At 47.7% G+C, this 27,187-nt stretch overlaps 5 protein-coding genes across 7 annotated transcripts in view; 2 read left to right on the top strand and 3 right to left on the bottom strand.

Annotated features, from left to right (window-relative positions):
* LOC131261375 (latrophilin Cirl) overlaps nucleotides 1-18,032 on the bottom strand; it is an 83,420-nt gene extending 65,388 nt beyond the window's left edge. For both annotated transcript variants that reach the window (XM_058263394.1, XM_058263395.1), the window contains exons 1-2: nucleotides 17,677-18,032; nucleotides 13,087-13,647 (exon numbers count right to left, since the gene is read on the bottom strand). The gene's annotated coding sequence lies outside the window, so the exon portion shown is untranslated. The remainder of the gene's footprint in view (nucleotides 1-13,086; nucleotides 13,648-17,676) is intronic.
* Nucleotides 18,033-18,997: 965 nt separating this feature from the next.
* LOC131272368 (conserved oligomeric Golgi complex subunit 3) lies at nucleotides 18,998-22,394 on the bottom strand. 2 transcript variants are annotated; one of them, XM_058274080.1, is made up of 7 exons: nucleotides 22,217-22,394; nucleotides 21,660-22,150; nucleotides 21,247-21,594; nucleotides 21,014-21,177; nucleotides 20,815-20,954; nucleotides 19,646-20,742; nucleotides 18,998-19,579 (listed from the first exon to the last, which is right to left on the bottom strand). In XM_058274080.1, the coding sequence occupies exons 1-7, from the start codon at nucleotides 22,392-22,394 to the stop codon at nucleotides 19,136-19,138; spliced, it is 2,862 nt and encodes a 953-aa protein (XP_058130063.1). In that variant the 3' UTR covers nucleotides 18,998-19,135. The 2 variants fall into 2 exon arrangements, with proteins under 2 accessions (XP_058130063.1, XP_058130062.1); XM_058274079.1 differs by having other exon boundaries at nucleotides 21,660-22,160; nucleotides 22,221-22,394.
* A 418-nt stretch (nucleotides 22,395-22,812) lies between these two features.
* Nucleotides 22,813-23,263, top strand: LOC131261218 (transmembrane protein 141). The gene has a single exon (XM_058263187.1). It carries the CDS (start codon nucleotides 22,896-22,898, stop codon nucleotides 23,247-23,249), a length of 354 nt encoding a protein of 117 aa, XP_058119170.1. The 5' UTR covers nucleotides 22,813-22,895; the 3' UTR covers nucleotides 23,250-23,263.
* Nucleotides 23,263-25,023, top strand: LOC131261216 (putative GTP-binding protein 6). Its single transcript, XM_058263185.1, has one exon. The coding sequence runs from the start codon at nucleotides 23,279-23,281 to the stop codon at nucleotides 24,935-24,937; it is 1,659 nt and encodes a 552-aa protein (XP_058119168.1). The 5' UTR covers nucleotides 23,263-23,278; the 3' UTR covers nucleotides 24,938-25,023.
* A 58-nt stretch (nucleotides 25,024-25,081) lies between these two features.
* LOC131261217 (UMP-CMP kinase) lies at nucleotides 25,082-27,069 on the bottom strand. The gene is made up of 2 exons (XM_058263186.1): nucleotides 26,478-27,069; nucleotides 25,082-26,031 (listed from the first exon to the last, which is right to left on the bottom strand). Exons 1-2 carry the CDS (start codon nucleotides 26,916-26,918, stop codon nucleotides 25,687-25,689), a joined length of 786 nt encoding a protein of 261 aa, XP_058119169.1. The 5' UTR covers nucleotides 26,919-27,069; the 3' UTR covers nucleotides 25,082-25,686.
* Nucleotides 27,070-27,187: the final 118 nt, after the last annotated feature.

The raw sequence follows: 27,187 nt of genomic DNA, 5'->3' as shown, positions 1-27,187 counted from the left end.
CGAAGGGATGACGGCATCAAAACGCACCCCCTCCAAAAAGCAAAGGAAAAAAAGACAGCGTGGGGGTCAAGAGGGAAAGGGGGCCTAATGGCCTCGCGCCCCGAAAAAAAAGCCAATTAAGCTAAACAACAATCTGACCCGCGCCGGACGCTCGGGTGGACAATCGCAATAGAAAGCCAAACAAAACGCACGAGGGACACAACAATGGGGCCCGCAGAAGGGAACAGAGCTTACGGGGCTTACAGAAATGCTGACGAAGGAATCATCGGATCGCGGGATGGTGCGAGTTTTATTGTGCGGAAAGGTTGGGAAAGGAATCAGAAACAGGTCGTGGAAATGATTAAGCCGGTACGGGGAAAAAAAAACCCCGGCTGAAAGTGGGAGGTAAACAGGACCGTTTGAATGGCGAATAATTGATAACAAAAAACGAGATACACAGCAACAGATCGAGGTTTCGGAACAAACGGAACCAACATTCCGACATCCCTGTCCGTGACATTGGGGAGACAAAAGGAAACATGTGGTGGATGCGAAAATGAAAATGAAGCTGGAAATAAAAAAATACATGTTGCCCGATTACAAGGAGCAACATTGTGAAAGGGTTGCGGTTTCCGTCCTCTTTAAGCCGGTCTCCTCCATCGATTGCGAAGGTTTATTAGAAACACTCACGCAAATGCGGTGCGAACGTTCAGCATTTCGCCCATTAGTCACGCACCGTACGTAGAGGCTCGGAGTCGTAACCCGCCACAACCGCAAGAAGAGTTGTCATCGCCATGCAAACAAATATTATCCCTGGATGTAACATATTCCTCCGCTTCTAGTTTTTACCCTGCCCAATTTAACAAGTCGACCACAGAAAGAAAAAAAACAGCAGTGTTTGAAATTAACCGTTCTCAAGCAAAGCCCGGCACTCGGGGCGGATAAGAAAAGGAGGCTTCTTTAAGGGTTTTGGGGGGAACGCAAATTGGCGCAATTGGGTGCGAGTTGAATGAGCCGAAAAACGCACGAACGCACGACTCGAACATACATGTGCGTTGTTCGGTCGTTTGGCATTTGTTGGTTGCTCTTATCGGCATTCTGCTTGGGAAACCGAACATAAAGGACCCGGTTTCACAGCCGTACCGTACTTTAACCCGTTTCGATGCCGGTGTTAAAGCAATAATTAAAGAGCGAAACATAGCTTTAATCATGTGTTGGTTTCTGAGCCCAGCCAGAACAATTGCCAGAGAGCAGAACCGTAAAATAATATACTCAAAAGAAAATGGAAATATATGGGTTTTGCATCTTGAATAAGTTATTAGGCTACAATGTTGCAAAAATTAAGATATTTGTACCAAAACATCCCATGAAGAACAGATATAAATAAGAAACAGAATGTTTTAATAAGTACAATGCATTTTGTTTCAAAGAAGTTCAAGACAGTGAAACTTAAATTGGGTTTATCTTTTTGAATACTTTTGTACACATAGATCTTGGTTTTTCAAAGGAAGATCTGCTTACCCATTTATATTTTTATTCCCGATTGATATCAATTGACTAGTTCGGTTGTCTTGTGTGATCTACAAATTATGATTCTAAATGTCGGCAATCATCAACCAATATATTAATTCAAGAAGTTAATTTTGTTTGTTCCCTTTTAACCACTGAACCATCCTTAGTTCAGTTGAAAACTTTTAAAATGTTTCAACATCAATTTTACTGTTCATGTTTACGAAAACGTACTTCCGATTCCTTAAGAAAAAACTCGCCGAAAAAAACACACACTATTGTCCGTAAAAAACATACTTTGAACTATGATGACTGTATATCTTCGTAAACCCTGCCATATCTTACCGAAATTCTAAACACCGTCAAAACAACACCAACGCCCGATCTTCAATTGCACGCTCAAGTTGTTCAAGTGCAAAACGATTACTTATTTTCCTCCATTTTTTTTTGTTCTTTTCTCATTTGCTTCCCATTGGTGTGCCCCCGAAAATCTAACTTCAAACCAACTTCAACCCATTCGACCGATCGTTTCGAAGTTTCAAATTAAGATGCAAATGCAGCGATTGCGGACTGAGAATATTGTTTCGCCCGGCGTGAAATCGTGAGCATGACCAACCGCCACAAACCGGCGGAAACCCGGCAAGGATGCGAAAGAAAACAAAAAAAAATACGAGAGAGAAAAAAAAGGGCGCACACAAATATCGATCGTGCCCGGCGATACCATCATGTTACAAGTGTATTAGATTTAATAAAGCGAGCCGAAGAAGCGAAGTTAATAGAGGGAGAATGGAAAAAGAAACGGCAATCACACCCCATTCCTTAACCGGAGGCGGGGGTGGGTTGAAGGATGAAGTGTGCAGTGTGTTCTGCGAGGGCAGCCCTCGATGATTTATTGTCCTTTGCCACGGACGCCCAAGAGGAGGGAGGGGGTGGATGGGGTGGGGTACGAGAGCACGACGTCGGTTGGGTGACACTTGAGGTTCGAGTTTTCGAGCACGAGCATCATCACAGTACGGTGGGAAAAAACCATAATCGCGACCAGAACCGGCCACCAAGACCTCCTCCCCCCTTCTTCCCTCCTTCCCCCGACCGGCTAGAGAAGGCTATTCTTCGTGCCGGCCCGTCAAACAAACGCTCGTAAACAAACAAATTGCAATTGGCCGGGGCAAATAAATACGGATCCTCGGGAAAAAAAAGTGAACCGCACATCCTGGCGTCCACGCACCGGTTGGGCTTGGAAGGGGAGGGCAGGGCAGCGAGAGGGCACTAGGAAACATAATTTCTGCCAAACGCAGACACGGAGCGGCATAATAATAATCGAAAGCAGCCAGGCTCGGTTTCGCCACGATGGCGTTGTTGTTGGCCGCGAACCTTGGCCATCCCGAATTGCTGCACACTGAAACCAAGCAAACAACCCCAACCCCTTTACCCCTGATTGGTTATCGCAGTCAGGGAAATAATAGGTCCCCAGGAAAAAAATAAAACAAACCCCAAACCAATCGAAAGTTCGATGCGACGCGATCGAATTTCGGAAAACCACCATTGGTGTTCGCTCTCTCTCTCTCTTTCTGTCTCCTTATGTTGGCCGTTGGGGTTTATTGGTGGAAAAAGGTTCTAGGCGTGCGTGTCTGTGGTAGAAGGAGGGAGGGATGGGGATGACTCCATGGTTGGCTTTGTTGCCAATGGCCGACACTCGGGTGTTGCGGCAACGGTCAAGTGGCTGCAGTACTACTAAATGAATAATTGAAGTCAAACAGGGTTCGCCGCTCGCCGGAGGATGAGTAATGGTGGGGCCGCTGCGGGGATGGGAAAAAAGGCCTCGTAACCAGTATCCCCCTCCCCCCCCCCACTCCCTTCTTCAGCTGTTTGCTGCCCGGTGTTGGAGTTTGTTCGCGATCCTGTTGATGGTGAAACTGGTGGTTCGGTTTGTGGTTCGTCCCGACAGTGTGTGCTCGAGATTAGATTGATATTGATTCTCGCCCCATCCCCACACGCACAAACACACACATATCTACTCTTGAGCTCCTCCTATCGGTACTGACGGAAGCGAGAAGAAATAAAACGCTGCGCATCCACTTGAAGCCGTAGAACTTTTCCCCGGGCTAGGGAAAACTCCAATCAACCAACCAAACACGTTCAGGAACAACGTGCGGGAGGTGCTTTGCCAAAAACAGAAATCTGTTTACATCTGGTTTGCGGCCAGTTCAAATTTACGGTGAACCAATTCCACAGCATTGGTGCACGAGAAGTATCGAGGCGCTCATGAATCATGCTCCCGGAGCGAGAATAATGGAGTCAACTAGTTTTCACCCGAAAAATGCTGCCGAACCGAACAAAGAAATGGCAACAAATCACCTTAAAATGTGGTCAGAAGGGACGGGGAGCGGGAGGGAAGAAAAACGTTTTACATATATTATTTAGCCACCACGTACACACACACGCACACACACACACACCCTTTCTTTCCCGAGCGTTTGCGGTACGATCCTAACGATCCAAATCGGACCGGAGGAGTGGTGGAAATATAAAACACATGACATTACAAGCAACAAATTGCTGCTTGAAGCCTTCGGCCGCCCAGCCAGCGCTCCTTTTCCCGGGGGCCGCACCTCACTACTGTATATATGTGTGTGTGTGTGTGGAAATGTGTCAACCTTATGGTCCGATGGTTTCGAGATTTATTGGCGCTGGTTTCACCAACAATCAGCACGATTAATCGCCGTTCCAAACCATTCCATCCAACAAGGATGGAGGACCACCGAGAAGAGGCGTGGGTAGGGGAGGAGATTGGGCACCGACGGTTGGAACGAAGCGCCAGCGCGAAGTAATAGAAATGAGTGCCACTCCGGGCGGCGACCTTGGGCACATTTATTTATCGTTTGAAATCCTTCGAACTCCCCAGGACCGTACCTGGGTAAGCCTGGGGAAGCGGGGGAAAAGGGCAGGAGGAGGAGGGCGTATGTAGGTGCACATAAAATATGCTAAAATCATGCTAACAGCCACCGGCCGGAGATCGGTGGTGCTTGCTTGTACAACCTTCGCCGTCCGGCGTAAGATCGTGGCCGGAATGTTGCTTGCGAGCAGAAGAAGTAAAACAAGGACGCGAACTCCTTCAAGCCGCGTCCGCGAGTACTTAGATGGCGAATGATATTGAAGTCAAAGGGCCCGGGGGGGGGGGGGGGCAACGGGGAGCGAGAGAGGAAAGAATAAAAATACACAGCTTTCGGGACATTCCTCGTAGCTTATGGGATTGGCTCGTTCCTCTCGGTGCAATTAATGCCGGTCGTGGAGGAGTCCTTCCGTCCACCATTCTTTCCCTTCTTTCCCCAGGGCGCACACAAAGAAACAAGGCAGAAAGAATTAAATTAGCCCGCGCGACTGGCTCGCGTTCGCGTGTAATCAACGTTAAAGTAATCCGCAATCCGTCGATGATGATTAAATCACGTTTAATTCCACCGAAGGTTAATAAATGCCAATATCTTTATATTAACCCCGTTTCCGCCAGTCTGATGTTCTCGTCACCTGCAAATCTGCCTCAATAACACCAGCTCCCGGTGGGACGGTGGTCTCAGGAGGATGGCATAAATATTTCGTCGAAATAGCAGAACTTACTCACGAAAGCGACATTTATGTCACGGTTAGGAAGGGCTAAGTGTTCGCGGGAATGAAAAAGAAAAACTCCCTCCGATGAAGGTTTTTCCAAGCAGAAGGAAACCACAAACGTGCCCGGGCGGGCTGCCTGGAACGTGGAAGGGTAGAAAATAAAATAAACATTCGAAACGACACACCACCGGCTAGAGGGTTTTGCCCACACGTTGCCTTGTTATGATTGGAATGTGTGGTGACAGCGAGCGGGAAAAAGAATAAAATTGAAAGAAAAGCGGGCGCGCAACAGCTGAAGAGGCAGCCAATCGATGGAAAACAACTCCAGATCGCGGCCGGAGAGAGACCGTCGGAGAGGAAATGTGTATATTCGGCAGTCGAGTGGCAATTGATGGCCGAAGAAGTTGTAAAGTGTGGCAATTATTATTATGCAAAAGAATGAGAATGTTTATTGCTTCCGAGCACATTTGTGTTATTTATAGCGCCGGCTTCACCGACTGGAGTTCGGTGAAAAGGTGACGGTATTTTACTTCCCAGGTCCCCCCCTTTTCGGGGACGTGAATTTTAATTAATTAAACCATGTTTTCTAAGTTCTCGCTTACGGCTTGATTTAGTGCCCGATCCGAGTGGTTAAAAAGAGGTTAAGAGAAGCGCTGCTCCACAACAACTCATTCGAAAGTCATACGAAACTGTACAGCACGACCAGCTTTTCCATCGATTTACATATTTTGTAAACTTAGCTTAACGCGTAATCATCCAAATGTTCACGACGGCGGCCGCGCATTTGCATGTTGGTTAAAAACAGTTTAAATTCATTCGATGCCGTTTACGTGGAAAGGTATTATTAACGAATCGGGGCACCCATTTGTAGGGCCTCGCGTGGTGCGTGGGATTGGGTAGGGAGGTAGGGAGAAGGCCCAACGAAGTGCTGCGGTTACAAGAATATTACGAAAATATACCACCACACCGAGCGCGCGAAAAACAAATTTCCCTCTAGGCCCGCCCCAAAAGTTGGGAGCAAACATGGAGAACATCTTCCCACATTTAAAGCGCCTAGGGAGCGGGAGGGGTTAAAAGGAGGGGGAGGTGACACATTGGTTTCGTGTGGCGAAAATCGTTAAATTGTTTCCTTCACCCCTCTGGGAGTGTAACTGGGGCGTTTTCTGCTTCTAGCTCGTTGGCGCACAGGAACGTCAAATTTTCCACCGTAGAGGAATGCAATAAAAAGTTACCATTAACCAGATGTTGGCGTTTCGGGTTTTCCGGCTTTTCCGATGGGAAAAACGTCGCCTTCAAGGGGGTGGGGGGAGGGGCGAATGGTTTTGGGAAATGGGTTTTTATTGAACCAAACTTTTCCCGGCCCGAAAACGAAGCCAAAGGTGAGAAAATTAATGAATCGTTACACACACGCACTGCTGCTTTCCCTGTGGGCGACGTCGTTGTGGTTTTCTTTACTTGTGGGTTGCTCTCTCGGTTTATTTATTTATTAACCAGCTTTATTTTGTACGATTGCCACAATTTTATACCGAAAAATCCCATTACCCAGCTGCTTAGCGCCATTTCGTGGCGCTCATTTTGCACTGCATTTTATTTATATATTCTCCGACGCTTCCATGCTTCAAATTGCAACATAAATTGGCCGAACGGAGCGGTGTTCTTTTGCATTTACACCGCCCCCCCGCACGACGGGGGGCTTAGTCAACGCCGACGCCGGAAACACCACTTGCCGGAAAAGCGCTGTTCCATTATCAGCTGTTGTTATCCATCTGCTTCCATTTGCAATTCGGTTAGTTTTTATTCGCTAATTAAAGTTTAATTAATTTCTACCTGTTCCGCTGATTACAAATTATTCCGATTTGCCTTCGGCCCCGCCCGCTCCCGCCCGCTGGCCCTTCCCGCCCAGCGACAAAGTAAAAACCCTTATTTAACACCTTTGCGGCGGCGCTTGAACCGCGTGTGCAGCGTCACCGTGTGGCCATCCCTTCCCATGGTTTCGGGGCGGATTGCTGCGAGACGATAGCGCCTGTGAGGTGAGGGCGCGGGTTCTCCGCTTTTGGGGAGCTTTTTCCCAGACTCCGGAATTGCCAAAAAGGTAGGATCAGTGAGGGAACGAAAAAAATGAAAGACCCAGAAAAAGGGGGGCAAACAAGTTCTTCCCTCATTAGAAGCTACCCCAGCGCGGCGCGCCGTGGCGCTTGCCGAATTCGTCGCTAGCAACCAGAGCCCGCCGGATGCGAAGCAGCAGTTGCCTGTTGCTTATGGAAGGTTGTTTAATTAAAGCAACACCAGCAAACATCGGGGGCATCAGGGAGCTGGCAGCGTTTATCTCGTAGCAGAAGGCATATGCCAGTCGGACGCTGGCGCCTGCGGATCGGACCGGGGAGGTCGATGCCGGTATTTGTGGATCATGTAAGACGACTCGACGGTGGGCCGTCTGGAGGCGGAGAAGGGAAATCCGATTTTTCACTGCCAGCAACGCACGCAGAAGACGCACGCCGATCGTCGGTAAATCTGATGCTGAGGGAGGGAGGGAGTGACTGGGGGGACTTTACGCTAGTTGGCTGTAATTTTCCCCGCAACATCTTAAACGTGCGTTAGCGAGGGAAACAAAAATTCACACCACTTGAGGCCGCACTTGAGCTTTTTTCCGGGAACGCATCGCATTCCAAACAGTGGAGAAAACTGGCCGTGCTGGGCAAATGGATTTGCACACAAGCGCCAACCGTGGTAGAGTTTGGGTAAACGAACGAGTGCAGCACTCGACATCCAACTGATGGCAGAGGAAAAGGAGGGAAAACAGATAAAATGGGAAGAGAAACAGCATATTTCCAACCCCGGGGGAAAAGCAACATTCGGAAACCAACCCCGTAGTGGAGGGATGGAAAGCAGATGGTAGAAGGAGGGTTAATCAGCGAAACAGACAATTTCGATTCACTCAGCAAAGCAGGAAAAAAACCATGGAAAGCCACAAAGTGATGATCCAAATTTAATTTAATAAATTCCCACGTGCGACATTGCCGTCGAAGGTTGGTTCGGGAAGCTAACCGACCGACCGACCGATCGCCTGTCAGCGAAGAGTTGGGCAGTGGAAAAGGGGCTACAGGTCAGTGAGGTTGGGAGAGGTTAAAGAATAAAACCATAACCACAGCCACCCGGAAAACTAAGAGTCAACAAACCGGGAATAGTAAGACGAAAAAAAAACATAAATAACTCAAACGTGAAGGGACGACAGAAAAATTAAAACAAACAACAGGGAAAAAAAGGGAAAACATTAAAACTGTCCGAAACAAACATCAGCTAAGCACCGTTGAAATCGGGTGGGACACCATCGAAAAAAAAGTAAAGCAGTCCCCAACACAAGTGCGTTCTATACCCCCAGTTTTACGTTATTTTATTATTTTTTATTTTTTGACGTTTGGCTCTGTTGCGTTTGGCTTCCGGTTGTTTTTTCCAGATCCGGATGTTGTTATTTTATTCCTACTTCAAACCGCTTCTTCCCTATCCGGCACCGGCAGTCGGGAAACCGCGATCTAAATCTGGGGCAAAAGTGAGAGAATTCAGGCTGTTCTTTTCGCATTGAAAACCATATACACACACACTGCGGGAGGAAGTCGCAGCACTTCACAGTGTAAAGAATTTTCTCCATTCTTCATACTAAAAGAGAAAAAAAAAATGGTGGAAAAAACCCCCAAACAAACGGTGCTTTTTCATTATTGCTGCGGTTACTTGCTTTTGTTGGCGTAAAAGCCCTCCAAAATCGCTCGCTGCGTTTGGAGGATTCAAGTGGAGCATATGACCGCAGCCCATGTCATGGCGCTGTGTGTGTGTGGTTTTCCCTATGTCTCACCAGTGTTTTTTTTCCCCCGCGAGGACGACTGTTTTCAATTTAATGCCCCGCTGAAAGCTCGATTCTGCTGTGTTTTTTATTTTATTTACCTTTTTTTTATCACTCAAGTCGCCCCGAAAAGCCGCATTCTACCACTGCGAAGGATAGATAAATTTAATCGGAAAGATAAAAACAGACCCCACGCCAACTCCAGTGGCCAATCCTAAATCCATTTCGAGCACCCGAAAGCGCGCGAGGGTCAAATTTCTCGCTGCCAAAAACAAATGCACCCGGATGAATGGTTGCATGCATAAATGTGTGTGTGTGTGATTTTTTTTTGTGTGTCACCATTTAACCATCGGGAGTGGTTTTCTGAAAATGGCCCCACGTTGGGGATGGGAATTTTTAGGGGCAAAATATGCATAAAAGGAAAACCAATTTTCGGGAGAGGAAGGAAGGAAGAAGCGATACGTGCGCTCCCGGTAGCTCCCGGATGATACCCGGTGGATTGCTCGCTGGACCAGCTGGACAAATTAATGCCAAGCATAAGAAACCATGTCGTGGGGTGGAGCACAACAGACCAAAAAAAGAAAACACTATTACACTCCGATTGGTATCTGGTAAAACGCACGGCGCGAGCGGCAAGAATAAAATTAACCGAAGAAGAACACGAAATAGTGCACCGCAAAGCGGGAAGAAAGAAAACACCAACACGACCTTCACCGTTTGGCATTGGACGATGCCGATGTGGCCGGGCAAAAAAAGGCAACCCCAAGAAGTCGCTCGCGGGAAAGGCAAGATTGGAAAGAATCATCAACGATATGATGACGAAAGGGGGGGAATGCTGAGGGCTGTCTACTTTATTATTCCCTGCTTTGCCTCTCGCGAGCCACCGCGGAATGGAGCAGCCACAAGACACCGGTGGCGTTGCTGCTGGTGCCCGCACAATGCCGTTGTTGTGTTGTGTTGTTGGTCAAGAAAGAAATAAATTGGACCACCGAATTCCACCCGTTTTTGGATGTTTTGCCCGCCCCACCGCGCTCCTCCACCAACGGAAAAAGAAGAGTGAGGGAGGTAGAAGAGGGGGGGGGAGACAAACTAATCGGCAACTAATTTCCACCGGTTGGACCCATCCACGGTTTGAGCGAACCTGCGAGAGCGCGGCAGCAATTTGCCAACGCCGGAGTGTTGCCAAAATAAATAGAAACAACCGTCATCCTCATCATCCAGGCGCGGAAGGGAGGAAGGGGAAGGGTGAAGGGAAAGGAATCACAAAAATACAAAGCAAGCAACATGTATTAAGAAAACATTCCCAGGGAATGTAATGGCCGGTGGTGGAGCTGGTTTGGGGAAAGTTTTCTTTTCTGCTCTTCGCTCCGGCTTTCTTTGCTCCCTTCTTGAGGCGGGTTCGAGATTACCTGCAAACAACGAAACCAGCCAAACAAAAAAAACGCTGCCCCTTAAAAAAGTCAGCGAATGAGCGAGAGAATGGGAGGCGGGAATAACAAAAAAAAAACACCCGAAGAAAGTCCAGTCCGCGCGAAGGAAGAAAGATTAAGTCCGCCCAAGTTTGGGGGCCCTCTAATCATCGTCATCCTCGATTCGTCACACACGTTTCGAAGGTTTCGATGCTCGAGATGGCAACGACGATGATGATGACGACGAGAATGATGATGATGATGGCGATGATGATGAGGATTAGTGTGTATGGATGACCTAAATTTTGGCCACCGATTGCGCACTCATCAGGTGAAAAATTTTCAAAGGATGACGGCGAAAGGGTGGCAAGTGCCGGTGGGGCGAAGGTGGAGGGGGTGAAAAGAAAAGACGGTTTTTGGGCGCCGGTCGCCAGCGAAGAAGGCGGCAGGGAGAGAGACACAAAAATGGGAAGAAAATAACTCATTCCAAACGTTCCTAAATCTTAGCTCAAATTTTCCTCCCCACCCCCAGTCCGTGTTGGCCAGCGATCGCCGGGGCTTTGTTGTAGTTGTTGTTGTTGTTGGTGGTGGATGCCATTGTGTTCCGAAATTCGGTAAAGGCGAGAGGAAAAACTAATCCCCAACAACCAACATCATAAATGCTGCTAAAAACCGATCGCCCGCGAGATTCAGTATTTTTTCCAGTTATTTTTTTTTCTTTCTCTTCTCTCTCCTCCGTAGCGTACCGAAGGTGCAGAAGACGATCAAACGGGCGTTTTCTTCATCTCTTTTGGCTTGGTGCTTTTTTTTTGCCTTGGCCCGCTCGTTTAGTTTGATCAACGCCCGGGAACGAATGCTGAATGCCGGCAAAAGAACTTAGCCCATCGTCATCGTGGAGGAAGAAGATGCTGCCGCGGTATGGTTGTGGAATACCAAACCGAACAACAACCAAACAAAAAAAAACACAGAGGAATTGTACATTAGAAGCGCGAGATAAACCCCGGCGCGAGAAAAGGAAGAGGAAAAATAATCGAACCGATTTATGATGGAAATGATGGAAACGGCGATGGCCACGCGGAACCGAAAGAACGACGTGGTGTACGATCGCGACCCACGGCGGGGAAGAAGGAAGAAGAGTGGGAAAGCAACGGGGTTGAGAGTAAGGTGAATAAGCGGGCGCACAGTGGGTCGCAATTTGGAAACTGGTCATTAAACAAATTTATGTTTTAGAAATTAAATATATAAATTCACTTTGGCGGCTAATGGGTACGTTTAAAATCCGAACGTGTTTCTGGTAGCTCCGGACTCGTCGTAAAACCGTCCGTGGTGGAAGGTGTTGGCGATGGGAAGGAACCAGTTGCCGGTTCTCTACTGCGGCGAGCGCCCAGAATGCATTCTACACGTCGGGGCAGATGATCATGTTTAGTTTTACACGTTCCGTGAGACTTGGAAACCGATCAAACTCGATCGTGTCGCGGTACCGATGCGGATTAGCGATTCATTAATCATGTTCCGTACTCGTCCGTAGATTGCACCGGGGCAGGTTTATATTGTTTTAACCGAATACTCGCCCGCGGCCCGTTTCAATCAAGCCCGGCCATTGTTGCTCCGGTCGGCGCGCGAACATTAAGACATTTTAATACTTCTACCCCACAACTAAGGCGTGCGATGGTGGGTGAAGGTAAACCGCGGGCACCGGGTGGTGTGCCGGAGTGCCCTCGGTGCAGAACGTGGAAAAAATCGAAACAAAACAACAGCAACAACAACTACAACAACAAAAACAGAGGAAAGAAAGGAAAACGATGCTAGTGCACGAGAAGCTAAGAAAAAAAGGGAGAAAGAAAGCTCGGCCACTGCCTGAGAAATGGGATAGGATGGTCGATGACGAATCGCGGGGGCCCTGGGAAGAGAAAACCCAAACAGGGAAGCAAAGGGAACGGGCATAACACAAAGGGGGAGTGAGGCGGAGGGGAGGGCTCGAGCGAAGCGAGAAAGAACGACGATGCCGAGAGGGAGTACGGAAAATTAAAATTAACAGCTTAAATGAGCAAGATTTGTTGTAAGCGCTCCATAATCGTGGGCCCCGGGGCAAGCGGGGTGATCGGAGCGTGAGGACGACGGGGCGGTGGGGGGGGGGGGGGCGCTTTCGGGTGGGTATCGGGAAGGTGAAAAAGAACGCGTGTTCGAAGGTGTTCACGCCGGTCGAATGCCGTTGCGGTGCTCTTGGTGGTTCCTTTCATTCCACAGCCCCGGACCTTTGTAGGGGGCGGGGCGAGCGATAACCAACCAGGGTGGTGGTGGTGGGTGGTTGGGCTGATGGGTTCTTCAGCATATTTCTTTTTTTTTCTCCCCACCCATTCGTTCTGTGACGGTGACCTCGGGCGATTTCTGAACGGCAACACAAGACGGTGGCAGACCCAAAAATTTAAAGCACAACAAAAATCAAACGATCGCTAGAACAATTTGTTCGAGGGCTGTGTGTGTGTGTGTGTGTGTGTTTTTCCTTCGTTTAAACCACGATCACGACCGTCGCGATGGGAATTCGAAGACATGTGTATACATAGCGAGCCTTTCTATGACGAATTGTGATAAACCATTTCGGCTCCCAACCCCATTGCTTCCTCGGAAAGAAACACCAATGTTTGTTTGCCTTTACGTTTGTCATGGTGGAATTTTCCAACCGCCACAAGTGGAGCATCATCTCATTACTGTAGGGGGGGAGGAAAAAAAAAGAAATAGAATAATATGTACCTTGGCTGCCCTGCTCGTAATCCATCGTTGGTCGTTATCATCGGGGGTTGGTGTAAATGTCGATTAAACGATGCTGAAGTAAGCGGTGACCGATCGTCTGTAGGTCAAGACCTATGCCTTTTGAAGACAACTTCTAATTAACTTCTCGCACGCCGTTTCTTCACGTTATATTTTTTTTGCGTTTTGCATCGGATGTTGCACAATCTCATCAATTAGGACACCGGAAACACATCACATCACCTCACCAGCACTGCACCACAACTACCCGGCGCGTCACCGAGCGATAATATTCGCGGGAACAAGAAATCTTACGACTCACAGATCTGGCTCACTTCTTTTTTTCAAATTCACATCGAGAGCAACATTTAATACGGCCTAACTCATCGCACCAACTGCTATTTGGAACTCTTTTATATTTACTTTGAGCAATCAAACACACTAAATGCAATTTCTTTTCACATCAACACTGCTCTCCACCGGTTTTAGCTAACGTTTTCACCGCTCCAAACCCGATACACGCGCACTGCACTTGTAGGCTCCTTCGTCAAATGCGCGAGCGTTCTGCACAGGAACATGGAACATGGAAAAAGAACGAGGAAACAATTAATTAATGACTTACTTAATGAAGGTAACGACATCGTGCAGATGTGCTCGAGAGCAAAATAAAATTTAATTATTGTTATTAGGGCATCCCGGGCGCAAACGCAAACGTTACGTTTCCATTCCAGTCGCCAGTTGGGTTTCAGAGAGCGAATTTCGATGAACCGCGAAACCGGAAAGCAAAGACAAAGCCACCAAAACCCCCACCCCCACCCGTCGGCCCCCCCATCCCTTGCCGATCCCCTTAGGGCAAGAACCGGATTTTTGGCAATTCGCAGAAAAACCGCACACACACAGACCGCGCGCGGATCAACGGCAACGGCTGTGGAATGAAGAACAGGTCGCGCCGGCAGTGAAGAAAATCGCTCTATGCTTTTAGGCGAACGCCTCCCAAGCGCACACTCAAGGGACACACTCAGTGCGAACCTGCTAGGGCAAACTTGGCCTTTTTTATGTTTTTAGCGAGTGCTTCGAGGTGTCAAAAATGAGCCTTCGAAAGGGATGGAGGGTTCGTAGAACAACGCTCGGTGGAACGGATAAGAGTAGACAAAGCCAAAAAAAAACGACTCGTTCTTTAAGACCAAATAGACAAAACAAGGATTTACAACCAGCCGTTGCTGCTTGGGAACAATTACCGTTTCTTATCTGCCGTTGACTTCAAACAGATTGTTGCGCGAGGGTGCGTACGTTTTTCGAAGTGTCTGTTTTCTGCGAACCTGCAAAAGTAATCAAACGGCGTTGATTGTACAATTTCTCGCGAAACAAGCATAATCAGAACATAGAAGTTGAAGATATGCCTCGCAAGGTCACGTTTGGTGTGACAGGTTAATTTAGAAGCTACGAACAGAAAAGTGGCTACATGTATGGAAACGGAAACTTTTTACACAGTGTTCAGCTTATTGAGCAGCAAAAGTTCTCCGTGTAAACGAGGTCTAATATTATCACCGTACAGTCAGTTATACCTCTTTTTATTTTGAAACAGAACCAGAGGTTCTCCATGTAAAAATAACAGTATGCTCACATTTTATTGTTAAATACCATGAGCTTAGGAACGCCAGCAAATTAGAAAAACCTTTTATCAGCTTAATGCACTATTTTTAAGCTTAAAAATGTATAGCATGCGAAACGATTACATCCTGATACGAAAACATTGCGTTTACATCGTATCGAACAAATTGATCGGATTTCGCAGAAAATTAAGAAAAGATAAAAATATGTATCGATCGACCAAGAGCGGAATGGAATGCAAGGCCCGGAGATTGCAGCATACGATGGATTATGCACGCCTTTCCAAGCCGATTGCGTGCAATGTGCACACACACACAGTTACCGGCACTTTGGTGTTCCTGTCCCGAATGCGGCAGAACGCTGCACGCCGCACTAGCAGAGATTATTATTATTGCAGCACATTTCTTCGTAATCCCTTGCTCCGAAATACCTTACATACTTCCCCGAAATTCCTACCAAAATCCCCGAAACGCATGACGGTTGGTGCATGATGCATCGAAACTGTTGGTGCATTTTTAACACACCTCAATACACATTCGCCGCACAAAAGGCAACGTATGCATATGATTCATGAGTCGTACACAAAATTGACGTGGTAACAGTACACGTGCACGTTAAAAGCCTCCTCCTTGTCCTCCTCCTTCCTGCCCGAGCCATGTAAGCCGAGCTAAAGCGAGTGGTAATATTTGGAAAATAAATCATCTTCCCGGTTACCTAGGCTCGTCCCACCTTCCGAGCGCATAATTCCCATAATTAAAGGCCCATTGGAACGTGGCAAAGGCAGTCAAGGTTTGAAGGACAGGCCGTGTCTCGAGGTGTGTCACGGTTGTGGGGCTGATGCGATGGCGGCGCACGGATTTGCGGTGCGATGTACAAAACTTCATTTATGCCAAAAACGATTCACCCCGAACAGCGGCGATCCAGACGAACATTATTAATTATTTCCAACCCGTCCCCATGATGCCTTGCGCTGCTCCCGGAGTGGCATCAAGTGAGGGAATTAAATGATACTCGGTGTGGTCTGCAGATGACAGCATCCGCAGGAAAACAGGGTAGTGGGAAGTAGTTAACGGGTTTGGAAAAAAGGGGTGGTGGAAAAACCGCAGCAGCAGCGCGCGCGCACACATACGCACACACGCCACGGGATCGACGGTTTCTTCCGAATCATTTCTAACTCCGTCGACTTTTTCATCTGCTCATTTGAATCGCCCCCTTTTTGCACCTTCCAAATTACGTCCCGTTTCCTTGCCGCCTCAACGCAAGATCGGCGTCGCCCGAACAAGACCGATCGCACTTGCAGCTCTTCCTCCTTGGCCGCTTTCGGGAGGGGAGTGGGAAACAGAAAGACCTGCCTCTACGCCATACGCCTAATTATGCTACAGTGCTCAGGGAACACACATATATTCAGCGCATCGGCGCGACGTGTATGCGACGCGTTTTTCTTCGCGTCGCGTCATTACGGGTTCGCGTTGCGTTCGACGTTGGTGCAAGCGCACCCAAAACACAACAAACGGCCAGGCGAAGGGGCGAACGGAGGGACACAACAAAACGGCCGAACAACCTACAACGACGGTCGTGTGTGCCATCGTTCTCGCCCTTTTTTTCCCTGTTTATTGCGATTCACCTTTTTTCCGCTGGCAATTCATCGAACAACGAATACGCGCACAACTTCTGCTCGGAGTTGAATGGAAGGACTCGGCATTGGCCCGTGTGTGCGTGTCTCAAATTTCACGACCGTTTTTCTTTCCCAAAAGCGAATCCTTTACTCCGTCGGAGCTGAGGATAGTACACTTCATTCATCGGAATGGTTTTTTTTTGTTTTATACAACCCGTTGGATGTTGAAGCAGCTGATAATTATGTTTCTTTTAAAAATTAACTTGATTGTTTGATTTCCTCTTCCGGAGATAGAACTTGTTTGACTTGCATCATCAAGTTGGCAGTGAATGAAATGCTACTCTTCACCGGAGCGCTTGAAAGAGAGAAAAAGAAGATCAGCCGAGACGAGACAACAACGATGCGCACACCTCGCATGCACATGCCACGGTCATTCCCGATTATATGCATTTTGTCCGTTGCTACACATGCACCACGGGCGGTACACGCACACACCCATCATGGAGAAGGGTTTTATTTTTCACAAAATCCCGTGTATTCCGAGAACCCGCGGTGTTCTCCATCGCACCATTTAACGGGACAATCTTCCGGCCCCCGACACGGTCCGGTTCTCGATTTACGGTCGCCGTAACCAGAACTATCTCATCATCTCCGGGGCCAGCCGACGTTACCGTTTTGCACCTCAAGCGGCGAATATTGTGTTTTGCTCGAAGGACGCCATCGCGAGCATAATGGGGTCCAATAGGGACACGGATTATTTTGTCATCCATTTCGGCAAAAATGTATAACGCTGGGGGGAAAAGGCGAAGCCAACGCGAACATAAACGGCTCCCGATGATCCACCACCAATCTCATCTCAATCTCGGGCTACTCGGATCTCTTTTTTACTCGTCGGCGTCGTCGTCGTCGGCAGACCAGCGACATCCGAAGCCAGCACCTTTTCTACCGTTCTTGATCCGCGAGAACGGTACGCCAGAATGAAATGCGCGGCCGCCAGAGCGAGAGGCCGTGCCAAACAAAGGAAGCAGCGTCCCTGGCGGTTCTGGCGAAGGCAAATCTCATAGACTTCCTCTATGCTCCAAGAGCTCTACGCTCATCTTCGCCCGAGAGCAGCATTATAGATGGAACGCACAGTAAATAATCATAGCACGCTTAGCGCGTGCTGCTGCGAGATGGCACGCAAGGAAAATTCACGGGAAACGAAGGCACCACGGTTCGGCGAATCCTCCCGGAGAGAAAAACTGCCTTCTCCTCCCCCTCCTCCTCTGTCTGCTCATCTTGATCTGTCCACGGCACCGAACGATTTTCGAACCTTTCTACGGCGCACGCACGGCAAGCAAGCACACGGCGAATGAAATTTTATTTACCTCGTGAACGAAACCGCAGACAAGACAGGATGCTCACAACTGGTTTGTTTTCTTATAGAATCCACAAGCACTACCCGTTGGGCCTGTACGCGAGAAGATGTGAATGAAATGTATATACAATATTCATATGTGCACTTAGAACGCACGTTCGCACTCGATTCCACTGTATTTATTTTTTACTTTTCTTATTTATTTATATCGGATTTAGGATTTTTTTTTCTTTTGGGAAGCCAACTCGCGCGGCGCCACACCACTTACGAGAAACTCTTCGAACGCGCACCGACCGCGGCCAACTCCAAGTTGGTACTGACTTGACATCGAACGCTGACGCCGCACCGCCGGTTTTGTTTGCGTTTTTCTAGCAACCTCTCTCTGAGAGAATCGGCTGGATCACGAACACATTGGAACGGTCTGCACCAACACATCCATTCCGTGTATGGATACGTGTGAATACATTCACAATGGCGGCCGTGTGTCATTTGTGACATTCACAATTGATCTAGTGGTGGGTAATTGATACCTGTATTGGTAATTAAACAGCTCTCAGAGCTCAATTGGTTCATACAAAGAAGAGCGTTTCGTTAACGCTACAAATGCGAGGTCTGAGCTGGATGGAATAGTTTAATCCAATCCGTACAGCGAGCCTTTTTCTCAGTTGAATATATAGTGAAACATCGTGCATAAGAAAAAACTACGTGGTCGAGAACCGAACGAGAATTCGAGTAAACTGATCAAACCGAATGGAAAGGAGAGGATCAACCGATGCTTCCTTTTCCGAGTCCGAGTTAAAAGATTTGATCCCTTCCGAGAGCCGCAACTCCCATCACTAATAGACTAATATTTACCTTATGATACAGGTTAAGAAACCTTGGTTGGAACTTTAGACTGAAAAGGAAATTTTCAAATAACTTTTTCCCATTGTATTTCAATTCATACCCTTATCGTCATGCATTTTCCTTTTACCCGATGTTATACATCCAACGCATAGTAAAAGTAACTGTTTCGATATTCCTCAACCAACCAACTGCAAACAGTTTATTATCCAAAAAGTCAAATTGGAATCAGTATGGCCGATTCAAAAAGACGGTTGCAACCTGGTTAAGCTATTCCAATCAAGGAAGATCTGTAACTTCACGAAGTGGAAAAAAAGAATGAACGGCGAATATGGAACGAATAAAAATGTATGATTTTATCAACCGTTCAAGTTTTAATTTAACACACTCCAGAGGCAGAAAAATGGTCTTACCAGGTCATGTTTACGAACCAGAGAAATGGGGCGAGTCGGGACACAAACAGTAGAGCTATTATATTTATTTTAACCGTTTTTACTGTTTTATTCCTAAATTATTTGGGATAACATTAAAAGTGCATCTCGATAGGATGTAAATTAAACCGATTAAACGTGTTAAATCGTACCGTTGTATAGCAGATAACTCTACATTTGGAATATTAAATTTATCTAAGCTCGCTCCGCTTCGACGCCAATACTTTTAGCTTCTGCGTTTTTTTCGCCAACTAAACTATCTTGGTCCGCCACCAAAACCTCTTTTCCTTGCTCTATCTCCGTTTCCCCGAGGGACTCTCCTACAACCTCAATCCTTTCGATTTCTACCACCGTGTTCGCTCCACTATCAAAGCTAACCTTTTTTTCGATCGGTGCCTTCGTGCTTCCAGCACTGCTGATCGATGACGTACTGATCTTACGCTGTGCATCAGTCGTTTGCGTTTTGCCAAAGGCTGCCACCGTCGGATCGCTCGTGCCTGAACCGGCCAGGTTGACACTCGAAAGAAGCACCGAAATCTGCTCCGCAGAAGGGCAGCTAACGATGGTAAGGTCATCTTTCGTGTACGCATTGAGGAGAAGTATCTGTTCCAGTTTGACAAACGCACCGATGATGTTGTTCTATGGGGTGAAACGGAACAGTATTAGCTTCTCCAAAGGTGTGGGAAACGATTCGCCCGTGCTTACCCGTATCGGTCGGAAGAGAATAAACTCCGTGTCCTTGTTTGCCAGATACAGCTGCATCGATCGCTGTAGCCCGGACAGTTTTGATTTGATGTTTCGTAGGCACTCCTGTATGATGGAGCTAATCTGCTGCGGAGCCGCGAATGGTGCCATGCGTAGTGCCATCCCCGTACTTTGCGCTACTGCACCTCCGCTCGCCGCACCAGCAGCCCCTGACTTTCCAGCACTGGGTTGATTTTTCACGTATCCTTGGGCGGATTCAATAAACGTTAACACCGGACCGACCAGCTGCTTCGTCGCGTCCCGAATGAACGTTTCGCAAACCGTCTTCAGCTGTCGGTCGACATCCTTACGCGAATCGAGCAACTGTTCGCGAACCTGCGGCGTACCGTCGAGCAGAAACTCAAGCAGCGCATTGTTCGATCCGAGTGAAAACAGTTGTTTTCGCTTCTGCAGCAGTTCGTAGGCCGCCGTACGCACCTTGCTGAAATCGAGACTCGTTTCCTTCGCCGTAAAATCTACCCGGAACGGGGCAATCTGTTCGCGCAGGATCAGCAGATGTTTGATCTCGAACAGCTCGCCATCGATCGTGGTGCGGCTTTGGGCAATCTGGGCCGCCGCTGACGACACGCTGTGGATGCAGTGCGTTAGCGCTTGCTGGGAAAGGCTCTGGAAAATTGACTTGTCGATGCAGCGATACAGCCGCGAAAGGCACACCAGCGTACGGCGCACGGTTGGGTACCACATGCCGTGCAGATCGGCCGGAGAATTGCCCGAACGGACCTTCAGCGTGTGTTCGGCCGTCGGCGCAGTCGCATCGAGGGAAGTATCCATCGATACGCCGGAAGTGATTGAACTGCGCGAATCCGCCCTCCGCAGATGCTGATGTGGATTGTGATGATAATGGTGACTGTTGTCCTGCAGCGATAGGGCAATACTTTCCATCATTTCAAGCTTTTCCGGATAGGCAAGGTCACCTGCCGATGGCTTATAATTTCGAATGTCCGACTCAAGGTAGTTTTGTGCCCGAAAACCGATGCGCTCCTGTACGTCTTGTAACAGTTGATAGACAATCTTGGCGAAAGCTTCCAGAGAATCGGCTACGAGAAAGGGAAAAGGAAGAAAATCTTTAACTATATCGTAAACATTTGAGAAATGCCCAAACTACTTACGACTGTACGTCACGTGTTCGTCCAACATTTCCACCTTTAGTATACTACAGATCTCGGCCAAAGTTTCCAGGTGGTCGATTCGGATAATATACGGCCGAAGTGTGTCGTAAAGAATTGTGCATAGTCCTTCCATGTAGCCGCTAGGGAAATTGAAGTTGATTTAAAAGGGAAACTTTATAGGATAATAGCTTATACTCACATCAACTGTCCACTTGGTTTGGCGAAAAACTGATAAAACAGACGATGTTCGTCTTGGGATATGTGCACCATGAAGGCACAGGCTGATCTCACCAGCGCACAGTGATCACCTTTATGCTTTTTGGCAAGATCTTTGATTGCCTGATCGACTCCGGTGCTCATTATCTACAGAAAGAATAACAAATTTGATTAAAACGGGTGAATCAAATTTGCTTTTCTAGTCGCCGCCATTACCGCCGCACGCTGCGTAAGATAGGTCTGATGAAGTTCCCCCAGCAACTGCTCATAGTCCGGGCTACGATCGAGCCGCTCCTCGATCATGGCGGTGATGCGTTGCACACGAGATGAAGATGCTTGAAATTTTCCGTAGAACAGCGCAAACGCTGCCTCAGCCGAACGATCACCCACTTTCGGTTGCTCGAGAGCCTCCAAGGACTTGGGTGCACCGGATCCTTTCGGGGCCATCACTTGCGCGGTCGCATTCGAGAGTATGTTCGTCACGTACGTTTTCATCATTTGCGTCGCTTTAGCCAGACAGGTGCGATACTTTACACTGTACGCCGATGCTTCGCTGAACGTAGGCTACGGAAGAAAGGTGTATCTTTTTAGCAAAGAAAAATCAAACCCATAAACGCCTTCATACTCACATTTACGCGCATATACTCGATGCAATCGTCGATAGTGTTAAGGATATCCACAAACGTATCGTTTGAAACGGAAAACGTTGGATTGTGTAGCCGCTGGGAAATGCTTTCCGCTTGCGTGAAATACTTTAACCTTTTCCGTATTTCCTCACCCGTGTCGGAAAGCTTCGTTTGATCCTGGAGCAAGCTTTCACTTGCCTCGTGCAGGGAGGATGTTTTCTCCGAAACGAAGTTAAACTCCTGCGTCAGTTTGCCAAGCGATTCCAGCGACACGTCGATTTCCTTCAGCATATGGTCACACTCCCCAGCACGGGATCGCAACTGTTCGTAGTACTCCAGGTACACATCGTCGAAATGTTCAAGAATTTCGGCATCGATCGAGTTGTACCAGGAAAGAAAATTCTGCGTTGAATCGATGACGCAAGCGGATTGTTTAAACTGTTCCAACGATGCCGGTAGCTCCTCCGTTGGCTCGCTGGATTTTTCCACCGTGTCTGTCGGCGTCTGGGAAAGGACAAGCAAACCTTAAACATAATAGACCAACTTTCGAAGGTTCTCACTTACCTCTCCATTTGGTGCAACATTCCCAGTGGCCAAGTCGGATAGACGATTGATGAAATCGGTCTGTGCGGTACTGAGAGGCGCTAAGGGGTTTTCCTTTAGTTCCCACTGTACCAGCTTCGCTTGAATTTTACGTAGGTTCGCATTGTCCGCCCTAAGTGTAGCGGTATTTTCCATTTTTCACTAAAATCACTAAAAATGCAACTAACCGGACGGTGCGACGTGTTATTGTTTACAATTTTGGATGACGTTGAATTGTTGGCATCAAGTGACAGTTGGTACACTACTAGTAAAAAGTATAAGTTATGCAAAAGTGTAAAATCATCTTTGTAAAAATTATTTAAAATATTTATTTATATATTATTTATGCTACACATGTTACGATGGAAAATGGTTTATTTTTTTCATTATTTATATGAATAAACCTGTTTCTTTATTTCAACAATATCAGCATGAAAAGATCCACACGGCCGTTCCGTCCCATCAGCTGATCTTCAGCTCCTGTCAAGCATCACCGGGTTTATTTTGATTTCACAATCGTTACTTTGCCGTATCCCACGTTTTGTGCGTGTTTATTTTCTACAGAAAACAAATCCGCAGCCAAAGACAACACTTTCATCTGATATTGCGTAAGAGCAAGAACTGTTTGGCACCATTTGGCTGCACTTCGATCCCGAAATGAACGATATACGCCTGCTGAAGGACCAACAGCGTGAAAAGCACCCCGGTTTCGATTCGTACATCGAGTGTTCGACGCGATCCTTGTTTACTGGGCTCGCGACATTCTCACTCGGGTTCGCCGGCGTTTACTTCCTACAGCAGGTCGGTCAGCGTTACCTGCCGTACACGAAAAAGGGCAACATTCTAGTAGCGGCCATCGTTTCCACCGTTGCATCGTACAAGGTAACGTCGGACCGCATGCGTGCCTGCCAGGCACGCTGGATGGCAGTAGAGGACAAGTACAGTGTGCTACAGGAAACTCTTGATACGGCGGCACCGGAAGGTGTAGCGCCGAAGGAAGTGTTAGTTTAATCCAAAGAACAGGGCGAGGTAGCAACAGAATGTTCCGTTTATCCAGGGGCAAAATCGGAATGCTATTCCGTGCTGTCGATCTACGGAATGGTGGAGAAACCGTAAAGCAACTTTATATCAAGAAGAACCCGACCGATAATCTGCTCAAATGGCAGCAGGTGACACAGTTCTGTTTTTATCGCCGAAAATACACCGACTCAAGCAAGTACAAAGGAGGCAAGGTGGCGGGGCAGCGACATAAAGCGATCAACAACAACAGTCAGGAAAACACGGCCGAAGGTTTTCCAGAGGAATCAATCGAACGTTCAGAGCTGATCGATGATCGAGAGTACGATTCAGTTGCCTCCAGTGCAATGCACGTAACGAAACGCATCCAAAACGTTCAACACGTAGCCATCATACAACCATACATTAAGTGGGGACCACGAAAAAGCCCCACCGCACCAGAGTTGTTGCTGCAGGAAGCGGAAGCGCTCGTTCGTTCGCTGCCCAAGTGGAACATCGAACTAAGCTTGAAAATTCCAGTCGAAACGCTGGACAAGAGGCAACTGTTTGGGACTGGAAAGCTGGAGGAGCTTAAAGAAACGTTAAGAGCAAGACAAGAAGCGGGAACACCACTGACATGTGTTTTCATTAGCAAAGGAACACTTTCCTACGGACAGAAGCAAACGCTCGAGCAAGCTTTTCGGCTACCAGTCATGGATCGCTACTCGATCGTCGTACAAATCCTTCGCCTACACGCTGTCAGCATGGAGGCAAAGCTACAGGTGGCCCTAGCCGAGCTCCCCTACATCTGGTCGCAGGTTAAAGATCAGGAAGGATCATCCAAGGGCTCAGGCCGCATATTCCTCAGCGATTCGCAGCGCCAGATGCTACAACTGCGTGAACGCAAGCTTCGTCACGAACTGGCGATGATACATTCACACCGGGAGTTGCTACGAAACCGACGGAGGCAGAAAAATTTCCCCGTCGTGGCCGTAGTAGGGTACACCAATGCGGGCAAAACTTCTCTCATAAAAGCGCTTACGGAGGAGCAAAATTTGCAACCGCGAGATCAACTATTTGCCACCCTGGACGTAACGGCCCACGCCGGTTTATTACCGTGCAAGCTTGAGGTGCTGTACATGGACACGGTTGGTTTTATGGCCGATATTCCTACCGGGTTGATTGAGTGTTTCGTAGCGACCCTCGAGGACGCTATGCTGGCGGATGTGATCGTGCACGTGCAGGATTTGGCACACGAAAATTGCACCGAACAGAAGGCCCACGTGGAGCGAACCTTGCGCACATTGATGCGCAACGGTGAGCAATCGCTAGCCCCGGAGAGGGTTATCAACGTGGGTAATAAGGTTGATTTGGTGGAAGATCGGCAGGAGGTGATAACTGGAGCTGATGACGAAACCCCGAACGGTCGATTACATCTTGTTTCCTCTAAAACGCTGCACGGAATTCACGAGCTTCTGCTGGAGGTGGAACGCAAAGTACTCCAGGTGACAGGCCGGCAGCGGATGGTAATAAAGGTTCCGATGGGTGGTCAGGAGGTGGCATGGTTGTACAAGCATGCGGCCGTTACTGAAACAGCGGCCGACCCAACTAACGCCGAGCGGTTACTGGTGAGTGCAGTCATAACGAAAGCAAAGTTGCAACAGTTTCGTCATCTATTCATCCTAAATCGAGCCACTGGATGAAACGTAGGGAAATATTTGTAAATGATTTGTTGTAATATATTTTGTTTAGTTTAATAAAGCAATGGTTATTTTTTATGTGACTTTAACCGTTTAAAAAATTCAATCATTGTTTCTCTCAACTTAACCCACTGTCCACCGCGTACATACGTTAACATTTAAGGTATTTATTATCCTCTTTCAATTCGTTTAAATTCACCGAGATAACGGCCACCGTAAGGACAGAGGGATGACTACGAAGGACTTAAGGGAACCAGTTCCACCACCTCGAGCAAGGCGTTAGCGAATCATTTCAGTGCGTCGGAATCTAATCAGCTGGCAGAAAACGGTTATAAATGCAGTAACATTTACTCTCTACACGTGAGGGGTTCTTTAATTTTCCCCATCGTTGACTATTTTTCCTTCTACATCTATTACTAAGGGGTTGTAAAAACGAAAAACCAAAGTGTTCCGTAGACAGCTGCTAAATACTGTAGTCAGTAAGTGGTTGTTCATGCGACGGAAAAAACGAAGGCAGGGACAGGGAGTTGCAGCGATTGATTTTTTTGTTATGCTTGTTTTTTAACTTCATCGACTCTATAAGGAATGTTGGCGGTCTCGTTGAAACCCTTCGTTGCTTTCAAATCCAAGCCGTTTGGAACGAACGAAAAGAGGAGGACGTATTGCTTCCGGAACACCAAACAAACAGCTCTTTGCAAAATGGTCAAACGTCGAAACGGATGGGAGCCGCTATCCTCGCTACCGTTGGCATCTTACTTCTGCTCCGCAAAAATCGCTTTGACACGCTCAAATACCGTGTCCGCGTCGGCGCTGGCGTCAATCTTCTTCACCAGCTGCTGCTCCTCGTAGTGCTTGATAATGCCGACAGTATCGTTGATGTAGGTGTTGAAGCGTTTCTTCAAACTTTCCGCGTTATCGTCCGAGCGGCCACTGCTTTCGCCGCGCTTCAGGCATCGCTCGGTGCACTGCTGCTCGGAACACTCGAAGAACAGCACAAACTGCTGCTCGACCTTGTCCGACATCTTACTCGTCCATCCCTGCAGGTTGTCCTCGTTCCGTGGGAAGCCATCGATCAGGAATCGATCGTTACCGGTGGCCTGTGCGTGTTGGGATTTCAAAGAAAAACAAAATCAATGAATGAAAGTATTCTTATTATTAAAACATCGAACACCCTGGTGCTTTTGGTTGTGTTGCGCGTGGTGTTTGGGTTCTAAAAATATCTCTTCCTTCTTCGGGTTGCGTAAAAGTGCGTGAGTGCGTGACTTGAACTTGAGAACATACAATTTAACCCCCACCGAGGCCATCACTAATTCCGATTGTCTGGTTTCGATAATAACGCGGTTGATTGTGTAACAATGTTGCACGTAAGGGATAAGCGAATGAAACACCTCTCCCCTGTTAAGTATTTTCTTATCAAAAGCACCAACTCGATTAAGAAGAATACATTCTAAATGTTCTTCATGGCATCAAACACCTTCTTAATTGACATTACCTAATTTAGCCTTTGGCTGTGCTAATTATTGCCCTGCACACTATTCCCTACCTCTTTGGTTTTGTTCATGGCGTTCTCCAGCAGGGCGCAGGTAATCTCCACCGGTACGATTCGTCCATTCTTGATGTTGTCCTCGATCAGTGCCCCGTACTCCGACCCCACGCGGTTGCGTTCCTCACGCAGCAGATCGCCGGCGGAAAGGTGCGTGTAGCCAAATTCCTTCACAATTTTCTCACACTGTGTACCCTTGCCAGAGCCGGGCGGTCCAAGGACAAATACTACCTTTGGTTTGCTCATGCTGACGCCGGATGTTACGAACGTTCGAACTAGGGTTGATGCAGTTCTTCCTTGCCACTGACCTGGAGGCTTGGCGATAAGTTTCGCGCGGTCTAACGTTTGCACGAAGCGTTGTTGTCTCCCGATAATCGGTGACCAGCAGTTTTTGAGAAGGTGCAGGGTCGAGGATGCCGAACGACTGACGATGAAAGTCATAAAACGACGGAATGAGTGTGCGCCCCGACACGTCAACACGTCAGCACGGGATGCGACAGGATAACAGCACCGATAAATCGATTGAATGGGGAAAAACACTTCCTGGCTGTTCCTGGTTTGTTTCAACAAGTCCACCTGTTTTTTGCGCGAGTTCCACTCCGGTGTAGTGTTTGCAAAAGAGTCGATCCCATTTGATGGAATCGAGTCAGATGTGATTCATATCGGACTCAATTTAATTCGATTCAAGCTTGATTTGATTCGGTTTATAC

The sequence above is a fragment of the Anopheles coustani genome, chromosome 3 (assembly GCF_943734705.1).
Source record: "Anopheles coustani chromosome 3, idAnoCousDA_361_x.2, whole genome shotgun sequence".
Classification (NCBI taxonomy): Eukaryota; Metazoa; Arthropoda; class Insecta; order Diptera; family Culicidae; genus Anopheles; species Anopheles coustani.
Note: the sequence above shows the minus strand (reverse complement) of the source record. Positions and strands in the feature narration are given on the sequence as shown.